The 13,812-nt window shown below is 38.7% G+C and overlaps 1 protein-coding gene across 1 annotated transcript in view; it reads left to right on the top strand.

Moving 5' to 3' along the window:
• Positions 1–11,883, top strand: part of BMP5 (bone morphogenetic protein 5) — a gene marked incomplete at its 5' end in the record, with an annotated part of 40,191 nt that extends 28,308 nt beyond the window's left edge. Inside the window, 3 exons of the mRNA XM_044421499.1 lie at positions 5,811–5,887; positions 7,046–7,156; positions 11,734–11,883. Coding sequence (XP_044277434.1) covers positions 5,811–5,887; positions 7,046–7,156; positions 11,734–11,883 — 338 coding nt within the window. The remainder of the gene's footprint in view (positions 1–5,810; positions 5,888–7,045; positions 7,157–11,733) is intronic.
• Between the last annotated feature and the right edge of the window lie 1,929 nt (positions 11,884–13,812).

Genomic DNA, 13,812 nt, shown 5'->3' with positions numbered 1-13,812 from the left:
TGTCCTCCCTATTCTATTGTTTTCTTCTATTTCTTCACACTGTTCATTTAAGAAGGCATTCTTATCTCTTCTAGCTATTCTCTGGAATTCTGCATTCAGAATTTTGCTTTCTTGCATTTTATTTTTGCTTTCTTGCATTTCTATTTCTTTGGAATGGTTTTAGTTGCTACCTCTTGTACAATGTTGCGAGCCTCCATCCATAGTTCTTCAGGCACTCTATCAAAGCTAATTCGTTAAATCTATGAGTCACCTCTACTGTATATTCATAAGGAATATGATTTAGGTCATACCTGAGTGGCCTAGTGCTTTCCCCTTCTTTCTTCAATTTAAGCCTAAATTTTGTAACCCAGAAGCTCATGATCTGAGCCACAGTCAGCTCCTGGTCTAGTTTTTACTGACTGTATAGAGCTTCTCCATCTTTGGCTGCAGAGCACATAGTCAATCCGATTTCTGTGTTGACCATCTGGTGATGTCCATGTGTAGAGTCATCTCTTGGGTTGTTGGAAAAGAGTGTTTGCTATGACCATCATATTCTCTTGACAAAATTCTGCCAGCTTGTGCCCTGCTTAATTTTGTACTCCATGGCCAAACTTCCCTGTTATTCCGGTTATCTTTTGGCTTCCTTCTTAAGCATTCCAATTCCCCATGATGATAAAGACATCATTTTTGGCTGTAATTTCTAGAAGGTGTTGTAGGCCTTCATAGAACCGGTCAACTTCAGCCTCTTCAGCATCAGTGGTTGGGGCATAGACTTGAACTACTGTGATGTTGAATGGTTTGCCTTGGATCCAAACCGAGATCATTCTGTCATTTTGGAGATTGTATCCCAGTACTGCTTTTCCTCCTCCATTTCTTCTGAGGGATTTTTGCCCACAGTACTATACCTGATGGTCATCTGAATTAAATTCACCCATTCCAGTCCATTTTAGTTCACTGATCCTAAGATGTCGATGTTCAGTCTTGTCATCTCTTGTTTGACCATATCCAGCTTGCCTGAGTCATAGAACTTACATTCCAGGCTCCTATGCAATATTGATCTTTACAACATCGGACTCTCCTTTCACGACCAGATACATCTGCAACTGAGTGTCCTTTCGGCTTTGACCTGGTCGCTTCATTCTTTCTGGCGCTACTAGTACTAGCCCTCTGCTCTTTCCCAGTAGCACATTGGACACCTTCTGACCTGAGGGGCTCATCTTTCAGCGTCATATGGTTTTGCCTTTTGGTACTGTCCATGGGGTTTTCATGGCAGGGGTACTGGAGTGGGTTGCCATTTCCTTCTCCAGTGGATCAGGTTTTGTCAGAGCTCTCTGCTATGACCTGTCCTTCTTGGGTGCCCTTGCACAGCATAGCTCATAGCTTCATTGTGCTACACAAGCCCCTTTGCCACGCCAAGGCAGTGATCCATGAAGGGGGTATTCAGAAGTAAGCTTGAGTAAATATCAGATTGCAGTCTAATGAAAATTATTTAATTAAGTATGCAACATTTTGCATATTATATACATACTTACATGTCTTTACCTCCAGTCATCCACTCTCAAACCCACCAAAAATCCATCTTAAACATTCTTTGCATGCTTATGGATATTTTCGTAGGAGTTTTAAATCTGATTTCCTTGTGTCTCTTTCAAAGCCCATTTTCCTGTTCCATATACAACTCAAACTCCAGTTTCTAAATTATTTGGGTACAAAGTTTATTCAACCACAATAGACCATGGTTTTGATTCCTAGCAGAATAAGCATATGGACTTTAAGCCCCAGTCAGTGAAATTAGATATCTGGCACAAGATTCCGTATAGTAAATGTCACCCTAGCCATTTCCATGGAATGCAGTATTACATTTGTCTCATCTGAGATGAAGAAATGTAAGGAAGGAATATGGACTGGCTTAGCATTTTGGCTTTCAAATAAGTGAGTGATCAAATGTTTTCTCCCTTGATTTTGAATACTGAATGTCCAGTTCCCCAGAATGCCCAGATAAAGGATGCTGGAACCATTTTTATGGTTTTGTTTTTAGCTCTTCCCATTGTAACCAGAACATCACCCATCTGGTTTTAAATTGTTGCTAGCAATTTCATGATCGTGGAGAAAGGTGAAGTAATACTTTTGGATATTTCTAGAAAATTCAATTCCTCTGGCAACCCCGAAAAAACCCAAAAGGGATCATGAGGAGATGGAATTCCAGAAAGTGTGCAATGAGCACATTTTTGCTTCTCTGATGTGACTCTTTTTCTGTCCTTCAAAAAGTGGCCACTAGTTCCTGCACAGTTTCTCTTCCTCCCTCTCCTCTGTGCAAATTTAATAGGGAAGGAGGAAGGCAGATTTGAAATATATTAAACTGCAATCAAGGAAAGTAAGCCACAAAAAGTAAGCACATAAAGCTAGAAAGAATGAAATAAAAACACCACCAGTGACTTAAGTGCATACTTTTTAAATTTATGTTTTATTATAAATGTTCTCAAAACCATAAAAAAGAAAAACTGAATATGTAACTAAATAGATTTGAATATTTATTTTATGATTACATTTATAGCCTGATTTTTTATTCTTGTAAGGAATCCAGAGCAGCTTATATTATCCTCTTTCTGCTCTCGATTTTATCCTCACAACATCCCTGTGAGGTAGGGTAGACTGAGTGTCAGTGACTGGCCCAAAGTCACCAATAAGCTTCATGCCTGAGTGGGACTACAAGCCAGATCTCCCAGATCCTGGTCCAACACTGCATTAGACTGGCATCTAAATACTGCATTAGACTGGCTTAATTGTGCATATATTTCTGCAAAGACAAACCAAATATCCATATTGGTATCCATTTGATAGTGCCATCCACTCAAATGTTGAAAATATCATTAGGTTATAAGGAATGAGCATTTATACTTCTAATGTTTTGACAATCATTTGGCTGTCAAATGGGCAGAGAAAATCTATTTACATTGATCATGCATTAACTTCCAGAAAGCAGATAGACAGTTTAAAAGAACATGTTCATCAGTTCATACTAATGAGTGTTCAAATACAGAATTTATCTGAATTATAACCTCCCCCCAAAAAGAGGAGGATACAAAAGAAGCTAATACAGCAATTTCATGATTGCCAAAAAATATTATTACAGGTAGCATGAGCAATTACACCTTCAACTGTTAGCCCACTTAGACAAACCCTTATTAAAGAGATGTCATGGCATCCAATAAACCAAAAACAGTAACTTTTGTTAAATAATTGAGATCCCTTGAAGCTTCAGATACAGATGTTAAAACAGCAATCCATTATTTAGACTGAATATGACAATCCAATTCCCTATTCCATTCCTGCTTTATATCTTGTGCATCATGTTTATTCACCAGTTATACATGTTTGTAAACATGGAACATAGATAGACATATCTGATTGGCCTCAATAAGTGTTTCCAATGGCAAAGCAGACTGGGAAGCTGTAAAAGCTACAGAGCCAAACCTAGGTTCTAAGAAGCGTTGCAACTGCAAGTATTCTCCCAAAACAGGTGGACTGTATATGACAGAATAAAAATGACTGTATAAAAATGACAGAAATTTGTCATCAACCCCTGTAACTGATCCAACATAAAAACTAACATATTCATCCAAGTCCACCTGAAAAGCAGTTTCTTACCAATTTGCTGGATTTCACCATGCAATTAGGTTAGTATTGGACATTTTTCAAATACTATTCAACATGCTATCATCTGCCACACGTCCATAGCAACCATATCTGCAGGAGGAACCCTCTCCATTTAATATGCCAAGAGCCCATTGCCATCAATTTGAAAAGAGGGTCCAGACCAGAAGATTCCTGAAAGTTTTGGGAAAGACTAAAAGCAGTTAGCCCCAATATTATAAAACAGGTTCCAGAAAAACAAACTTACCTTCCTTGATGGAAAGTTAAATCTTTTTAAAGGATATTTGTGACATAGAGGAACTGCAACAAAACATTTTTGAGAGGTTTATTAAATATAACTGAAGGAATTCTATGTATAACATAAACAATCTGAGATATAATATTCAGCTTAAGTGTATTAACCTTACCATGCAAACTCAGTTTTAGAGATAACCATCTCTGTACAGCCCTGTGTGATCTCATTAGACAAATGGTTCAGCTTTAACTTATTCATCAGACTTCAGTCTCTGGGGAGGAAGTATTTCAAAGTAAGCAAGGACCAAGTATATACTTAACATGCTTAACATGCATCCCATTATTGGGCACTGATCTGGCATTGATATTCCTTGGAAACAAGCCTATAATAGAGAAGGAAAGGAGGTGCTTCGCCCACTACTGATCTTTTGGTTGTTTCCTCGTGTATTGTTTTGTTTGTTCTGTTTCCCAGTTTGAAAAGGATACATCTGATGTTTCACTACTGGCAGTAAAAGTTTTAAGCTAAAATACTTTAGTGTACATTAGTAATTTTGGCCCTAGCTCTTTTTGTCTTTGGCTTGCCTGTTACTGGAATATGGCCTCAAGGAGCTTCTCCAAAACTGAATCCGGCCCTCAAGCTAAAAGAGATCCAAAACTTCTGCATTACAGAATATCCATTTTGCAGAGTGGTCAAAGGGAGCTTCCAGACAGAGGGCTCCTAGTGCCAACAGGCAAAAATTATTGTGCATCTGTTTCATCTAATGTATTTTCCACAGTAAGAGAGAAGATAGAAAAAGTGATGGTGAAACATGAAAAGGTTATGAGTAGAGGATGACTTTGTAAAGGATGACCCTTGTAAAATTCAGTGAATGAATCAGGGTGATCACACCCAAAGTTATTAGATGATTAGAAACCTAGGTAATTAAGATAACAGAAGTGCCCAGTACTGAAGCACCTACTGTGCTTTCGTCTTCCATTTCTTATGGAGTTGGGGGTCAGACTAGATCGCCTAGGAGACCCCTTCTGACTTGTTTTGTTTCTACGTTTCTATATCTTATTAAACGTTGGTTTTATTGGTTCATTACTTTAGTCAGTGGGTACTGAAACAACATTGAAGACAAAATTAAATGAATAATACTGCCCCCGTATTTTTTTCAAAGACTTATAGAATGCTTTAGGTGAGGTCTTCAGCACTTCATTCACCGCATTTAGGAGTGGCCCAGGCTCCATCAATTTCCACCTACAGCCCTTCCATGTTTTCCCATCACTTATCTCTTTTTTCCTTATCAAAAAAATAAAAAATAAAAAACCCTATAAAGAAGAAACTATAGAACAACAGCACAATGTATTTTGACTCAGAACACTAGTCACTCTCTGTCGGGGAGCACCATGATCAACAGAATGCTTTTTGAAAGTTAAACACATGCTTTGATTGATGAGAATCCATACTGCAACTAGCTTTTGTGGGAAGGGAGATAATTAGCAAATATCTGTTTTTCATTAGGCTTGCAAATGACAAAATAATCGCTAAGATCGAAGGAACTGACATATCTTAGTGACTTGTTTACACTTAGTTTTAGTTTTTTTTTAAATGTGGCATTTACTGTTGAGCCTCTTTCTGTCCCAGGCACTAATGCATATTGAGGCAATCCTATATATCCACTCACTGAGTAGTTAACTCTGTTCAGTGGATGGAGCTTACTTCTTAGCAGACATGTATAGGATTTCACTGTTAATATAATTATTCCAAAGTTCCTCTGCTCACATTGCCTGAGTGGCTACCCAAGAGTGATACGTGAATCACCATGAATACTTTGTATATCAATGACAGATTTTCTGAAGCTTTATTCATATCAAGATGTTCATAATATATAAGGGAGAAAATAGTGAATATTTAGACCTGAGCACGTATTTATGCAATGAACTTCTTTTGCCCCCTATAGATTATAATACAAGTGAGCAGAAACAAGCCTGTAAAAAACATGAACTCTATGTGAGCTTCCGGGACCTGGGATGGCAGGTAGGTGCAATTCTATTTTAGGCAAAAAAAAAATCATTTTAAAAATAGAAAGAATCTGCACTTAGAATTTATGCAGGGGTGAGGAGAAGGAGGGAGGGAGAACTTCCAGCTAATCAAAATGTTCCCCATTTTCAAATACTATATAATAGATAATCATTAATTATGTGAATGGATTTTTAAAAAGTAAATTGCAGGCAGGGGTAGTTCTGCTCCTCAGTGGTTAATTATCTACAGGTTCCATAGAGCTTGGCTCTCCTTTTGTGATTATCAGATAATCTGTTACCTTTCTGTATCTCCTAATCTTTCCCAGGTATAGATTCTTCTTTTGCCTGGGTTCTCTTCTTCAAATAGTGTTGTTTGTTGATCTGGGATGCACAGGAGGAACACAAGAAAGAAAGTTTAAGCATTCCTCTCTACTTGTCCTCCTTCTGAAAATCATGTCTTCTCCTTCAGTGTTCGGGTAGTGATTGGGTTTTGCAGACCCTTATCTGCTGCTAAATTTCTAGTTCTTGTCCAGGTTGTGGGCCATTGATCAGATCTAATCCTGAAAGTTACAAACCTGTTGCAGTCTACAGGTGCTCCCCCGCAAAACAAAAACAAACGAAGGGTGGAGACACATCTTTCCACATTAAGATTTATTTATTTATTTATTTATTTAAAACATTTCTATGCTGTCCTTTACGACAATTGTCTCAGGACGGCTTACAACATTAAAACCAATAATCAATTAGAGCAATCAATAAAACAATAAAATAATAATATGACAAATAAAATAAATCAAGGTGACTGTTAAACTATTAAATTACTATGTTTTAAAATGACATTTAAATAAAAAGGTTTTAACCTGACGCCGAAAAGAATATAGCCTTGGTGCCAGGCGAACCTCTCTGGGGAGCGCATTCCACTCTGAGTGCCACTGCAGAGAAGGCCCTACTCCAAGTAGATGTCCTTTTTACCTCCTTCAGGGAGGGTTCCTGGAGCAGGGTCTCTCCCGCAGATCTTAAGGGACCATTTTCACACACATTTGTGCTGTTTTCTGGCCAGAATCTGGAAGAATCAAGATCTTCACTGTTTTAATGTGGGCTTGCACAAGCTTGATAAGATTTTAGATGGAAAGTACTGAGTTTGTATTTAAATATTCCATGTTTTATTTTTTAGGATTGGATTATAGCTCCAGAAGGTTATGCTGCATTTTACTGTGATGGAGAATGTGCATTTCCTCTTAATGCCCATATGAATGCTACAAATCATGCCATAGTCCAGACTTTGGTATGTATGTATATATCCCTAAATGTAAGGTTAGGTGGGCTTATGTCTGATTGAATCATTAGAACATAAATGTGTCTTCTGTAGATTTCAGTTTGACTTCAGTTCAGTGTGATTAACCAGGCCTCCAGTATGCACGGTGGGGCCAAGAGGACCAATGGTGACATGAATTAGATTATGAATTTATCCCCAGTCACAGTTGATAGTACTAAATAAAAAGATGGCTAAAAAAAACAGGCTTTAGGCAGTTTAGTTGCTTCAGGAGGGTAGCGCCTTACCCTACCCAACCATTGCTGTTCCACTGTAAACTGCAAGTGGACATCCCAGCCATTGGCTCTCCACATTTCAAAATGTGTACTGAGTTCTGGTGTGTGTACATCCACCAAGTCCCATCCATAATGGCTGTGACATAAGCCCATATTCATTTGCTTGTTTGTTTCCTTTTTATACTGCCCAATAGCCAAAGCTCTCCAGGTGGTTAACAAAAGTTTAAAACAACAAAAACGGGAAAACCATAAAACAATAAGACCACAGCAATTGCACCCAAATCAGCATGTAGGTATAGCAGCAGTGCAGGATAAGGTGTAATATTAAAAACTAAAATAAAAAAGTTAACTATTAAAATACTGGGAGAATAAAATGGTTTTCACCTGGTTCCAAAATATACAGAGTGGGTACCAGGCGTACCTCTTTGGGAAGCTCATTCCATAGCAGGATTGCTACAACCCAAAAGGCCATCTCCTGGTAGTCACCCTCCTTACTTCCTTTGGAGGGGGCTCCCAGAGAAGGACTCCTGAAGATGATGTCTTGACATATGCATCAAGGTGTTCCTCCAGATAATCTGGCCCCAGGCTATTCAAGAGGGCACTGAATATGATGGATTTTTAAAAAATAGAAACAAAATCCACAAAGAAAATAGTAGTTCTTTAAAATTAAATTGCAAACAGACACAGAGTTTTAAGGAAAAAGAAGTGTACTAGGCTATAGCATTAATACTTATATTCTAAGCACATGTGTGTCTTTCTTTCTTTTAAAGTGGCTGTATCACTACTGACAAATACTCTTATTAATTTGTTCCATCTTCATAAAGCAATGGCTAAGAAATTATAAAACAAAAGTTGCACTTTCCATTGCTTTCAAATGTGGCAACCTTATAGCACAGGCTCCCTGGAATAAAGCTGGGCATGTGCATTTCTTGACATGTTATTTTCTATTTATGAAATAACTTAAGAAAATTCATGCACTCAAACTTTTACTAAACTGTTTTTTTAAGGATTTATGGTTGTTCAAAAAAGATTTCTTCATGGTAACAGTTATATAAAAGCTGTTTCCCGATTGCCTGTTCTGTATTCTCTGGCAAGACTATGAGTTTATATCACTCCTGGGCAGATGGCTATAACAGATTTTAACAGTCTTACCAAACAAATGAAACTTATTACTGCTGAAGCTTTTATCCAGGTTTTAATAATCTTTTGTCCTTTCTATTACAACTCCCTCCTCAATGGCCTCCTCACTTTCTAACTCAACCAGTATGTGCAGAATATTATTTCTAATGTGTTTTTAAGTACAAAGACCCCGATTCTCAAATGTTTTCTCAAATGTTTCTACTACCTTTCCTTTCATTCCAGGAAAGTGTTCAACATTGGCTCCATTATAATTATCCAAGCCCATTTCGCAGAACGGCCTCTTCCTCTGACCTTCTTGCTTCTCCCAGGAAGCAGGCACACTGCTTGGACATTAGCCCAATCCTGTAGAAACTCTGGAACACCCTGACATACTTGGACATGGGAGATCATTTGGCTTCTGGAGCCAACAGTGCTCACAGGATCAAAGCAATAGCACTTTTGACTGGCAGGGATGATGCTATCATGAGCCACTCCCCTCAAAAGTGCCTGTTCCCACTGAACTTAGCTGCAGTCCACACAGAGGAAAACATGGATTTTCCCAGTGGTGATGCGCATGTGTGTATGCACCCACATTCCCTCCCTTCTCCCATCTCCATGTGTACGCATGCATGCACACACATCAACATAAGTACTTGGAGTCTGAACTGTCTTGGGAGAACACCTAAGGAGACTGTCATAATAAATGGCCAAATTCTAACATGTACCAGCATCAGTGTAATCCTGTGCATGGTAATCGGAAGAAATTCCTAAAATACCAGCATGCTCCAGTCAGCCACACCGGATGAGGCTTTGTAGGTGTTGGGGGACTTTCTTCTGTTGAAACATGCATAGGACTGTGCCCAGCACCCGTGGAGAAGCCCACCCGTCTTCCAGTTCTGTACTAGAACACGTTCATAGAATATGCTCTGACTAGGTAGATATAAAGCAAAAGAAAGTGCTATTGAGCTAGATGGAAAGGAAGCAATAACAAGGACTGGGTTGGCTTTTCCCTACCGGATTTGCTTGCTAGCATCTTCCACCCATTTGTGTAATATAAATGACACTGATATCCAACTACAATGAGCCATACCCTGGATAGCAAATACAGGTATTAGATATGGTATGCCTCCCTCTTCAGTGTTCTCTTTTTGGATGGGGGTTATTCATTGGTACAATAAATAAATTGATAGACCACTAAATATTAAAAAAGTGAGCAACAGTAAAAACATGAAAAGAAACCACAAGGCAAAGCCGTAGCAATCATATACGTACTGTAGTCCATGGAAAAGAAAGCAGGGAAACTTTATTCATTTATGTATTTATTAGCCATATTTATATACCAGTAAATATGTTACAATCCCCATGTGGTTTGCATACAAATATTAAAATTACATTTTAAATACAATTTTTAAAATAATTATGGCCATAATCATAATTAAATAATAATGATGATAATTTGAGAAAATGCTGATCATCAACACTATCAGTGCCTGCCTTTTATTGGTGGGAGGGAATTCTACAGAGCAGGACCGGCAACATAGAAAGCTTTGCTCTGGCAATGCTCTGGAGGCCACCAGGAGAGCCTCCTTTGAGCAGTGCAGTAACCAGACAGGCATGCAAAGTATCAACTGGTTCTTGATGCTTGCAATTAAAATCTACTCATCGTATTTGTCTGCTGTTCATGCTCACAGCTGGTTTGGACAAAGTGGGTGGAGGATCCCATTTTTGCCTCACAATAGCTGTGTCCATTCGATCATCACCCTAAAAGAGATTTCTTGCTCCAGGCTGTGCAGGAAGCTGAAGGACTGCAGGAGGCTTTCAGCCCAGCTCTCCCTTATTCAGCTCCCTGCATCTAAAAGAGAATGCTGTAGAGCTAGAAAAAGTGCAGAAAATAAAATGATCACGAGGCTGGAGCAACTCTGGAAGGAAAGGTTACAATGCTTGAGACTGCTTAACTTAGGAAACAGTGGCTAAGGGGAGACACGATAGAGGTCTACAGGATTATGCATGGAGATGGAGGCATTTTTCTCCTTTCATAATACTGTAACCAAGGTCATCCCAAGACACTGATTGATGGGAGATTCTGGACAAATTGAGAGCCAGTTTAGTGTAGTGCGGTGGTTAAAAGTGTCAGACTGGGATCTGGGAGATGCAGGTTCTAGTCTCTCTTCAACTGTGTTGCTCACCGGATGACTTTGAGCCAGTGACTGGGTGACTGACTCTCATCCAAACCCACCTCCCATCGTAGGGAAAAGATTAAAAAGAGAAGAATTATGTAAGCCACTTTGAGTTCCTTGAAAGGAAAAAAGGTGGGATAATAAATATAATAAATACAATAATTAAAGATGAAAGGATGTACTTTTTCAAATAGTGCAGAGTTAACTATGGAATTTACTTCCACAACATATGGTGATGTTTGGAAGGATTTAAAAGAGGACTGGAAAATTCCTGGAGGATAAAGGTATTAATGGCTACTTGCCTTGATGGCCATATGCCGCTTCCAGCAGCACAGGCAGCCTGTTTCCATATACTAGATACTGGGGAAAATGGGTAGGACGGAGAGGTGCATTCATGTACAGCTTGTGGGTTTCCTATGCACAGCTGGTTGCCCATGGTTTGAACAGAATGCAGCAGCAGGGCACTTCTGATGTTTTTCGTATTTTATCAACTCCCCCTGTCTTCTCCAACCTGGGTCTGTTGCTCCTGTCATTCCCAGGAATTGCAGTCCAACCCATCAGGACAGCACCAAATTGGGGAAGGCTGAATTACAGCATACTGGATGCCTTGGCCAACTCAAGAGATTATCATCAACTTTCACTTCTTACTGTAGGAACAGATCAGGGTAACTTAACGTGGCCACAGCCAAACAATAAGTGATATACAGTATCTTTTATAACATCTCCTATGTCAAATTGAATGGGCTTTTTCCACAGAAATGTGTCACAAAACATCAGTTAAGTCTCTTAAAGAGCTGCAGGGCATTCCCCCCATACCTTTCTGAATGCTATTATTAGCAAAACTCTTAAACCATTTTTATATTTGAATTATAAAATATAAAAAAGACACTTCTTTCATGAGTTGTTTCTGGTTTTGGTTTTTACAATGTTAGTACAAGTAGAAGAAAGTGTGTAATTTTGCTCATGGAAATAATTACCCGAGTAAAATCTTCGCTTACCTCTCTCTCTTTTCTTTCAGGTCCATTTGATGTTCCCTGATCATGTCCCTAAGCCTTGCTGCGCCCCAACTAAACTGAATGCAATCTCTGTGCTCTACTTTGATGACAGTTCAAATGTTATATTGAAAAAGTACCGGAATATGGTGGTGCGCTCATGTGGTTGCCACTAGGATCAGTTTGTCAAGCAGACATTTTACAAGACCTGCAGCTGTGCAAAACTGGCCTCTTGAAATTACCCACTCTGTCTGTGGGCAGTGAAATTGGGGGACCATTTAACCAAACCTCTCCCAAAGGGAAGTGAAATTCTCAAGCATTTGCGGTGCCAGTAGCCCAGCTTCTCCCTTCCCCTTCAGGGCTGTGTTTTTTGCTTTTGCTTGCTTGCTTCTGTTGGCCTATGCTACTCCTCAGCATCGGCCACGGCGCCCCCAAGCCAACATTTTCCAGGGCATTGTGAGGGTGAAGAGAGGAAAAGGCAGCTGCCACAAATAAATGTTAGAGAATATTCACACAAAATCCCAAAGTCACCTTTTTCCATGAAGATGAGAAAAATAAAAAATAATTTAACAATCTCAGAAGTGTTCTCGGAAAAGTGACTTCTACAAATTTATGCCTCAGTTCTTGAATTTTTATAGTATGGGCAAGAGATTGTGTTTGTGTTCTTTCTTTTCTTTTTTTCTCTTTCTTTAGAAAAAAAAGGATCCTATACAACTTATTCCACTTTGTGTTCTTTCTCATTTCATGTAAAGTATTCTGTACATAGTAGCTTTTATTTATTTTAAAAGTATATAGTTTCTTTTGTATGGATGACATTTCAAATGGTTTATTATATGGGTTTATCTTAGTATGTACTAGAACATTGAAGGCAGATTTTCAGTTAATCATGCTGAGATTTATTTCATTTTTAAAAATAAAGCCTTTGTATCGTTCTCTCTCACTCTCTTGCTTTTTTTAAACTCAAGAAACTCCAGAACTCCTGTGACTGTTTTATATTGTTAAAGGAAATTGAATACATTTGGCTACATTGTGCCAATGAAAACTCTGGCGGGCTATTTATTTAGAAAAGGCATTGAGAAAGGGCTAAAAAATGAAATGCTTAGCTAAACACAATTCTCCTTTTAGAAGTTCTACTCCATTAGATAAAGTAAGACGTTGAACCGTGTTTAAATAAATAAATGGCAGTTTAAATGTAGAGGCTGAAAGATTGCACATAATTGTTAGAGCTATTTTCTCTAGCATAATCAGTGTAACTGTAGGAGCCATGTTACTTCTCTCTGCTTGTGGGTTGCAGATTTTGCTGGAGGCATGAAGTTTTGGGAGCTCTGTGGAGAGAGCCTGTTGCCTGTGTCCGGAACTTTTCCAATTAACAGTATGGAGCAGGACGAGGCTGGGAAAACATAGTACAACCTTCTTACCTCAAGGAAATGCTATTGGTCTATTATTTCTAACACTACTGCAATGCATTTGTTTGTCTTTATGGACCCAAAGAAGCACATGAGCCAGACTCCTTTCTAAGAGTTAATGCAATGGAGAATAAACAGAGCAAGAAGTCTCAAACAATGGTCACAGAGTGTTGATTAAATGCAGAATGCCTGCTTGTTCCTTCCATTGCTATCCTAGGCTTGTCTACTCGGACATGAGTTCAGCGGGATCTATTCCTGTGCTCACTTACATGGCAGAAACTACCGTTTAAATTGGAGGACATTACTTCTGAGTAAACTTGTTTAGGTATGCACTGGATATCTCTCTTCAAGCATCGTTTAAGGAGAGATGCGTGTGGGGAGTTGCTGGAAGCACAGACTGTAGCATTCCATGGAAGGAATGTGGTCACAGTTTGTAATGTCAGAAACAAACAATTTGCCTCACTTTTTATTGAATTTAATGTGACAACTGTTTTTTAAAGCCAAAATCCCATTTCACACACTAAAGGTCATTTGTGATTATTACAAAAGCTTGAATACATTCGCTATCAATAAGATTGACTATATATGAACGTGTTTCATTATTCATGGTAGCATCCTGTTTTACTGCATCTAAATGATGGCATCCATTCAGAATGAAGAGTAGTCTTCTAGTCAATTCACCAGTACAGTTATTCTGTT

Source organism: Varanus komodoensis, unplaced genomic scaffold (assembly GCF_004798865.1).
Source record: "Varanus komodoensis strain SLA01 unplaced genomic scaffold, ASM479886v1 scaffold12, whole genome shotgun sequence".
Classification (NCBI taxonomy): Eukaryota; Metazoa; Chordata; class Lepidosauria; order Squamata; family Varanidae; genus Varanus; species Varanus komodoensis.
This window is presented reverse-complemented; position numbering and strand designations above follow the sequence as displayed.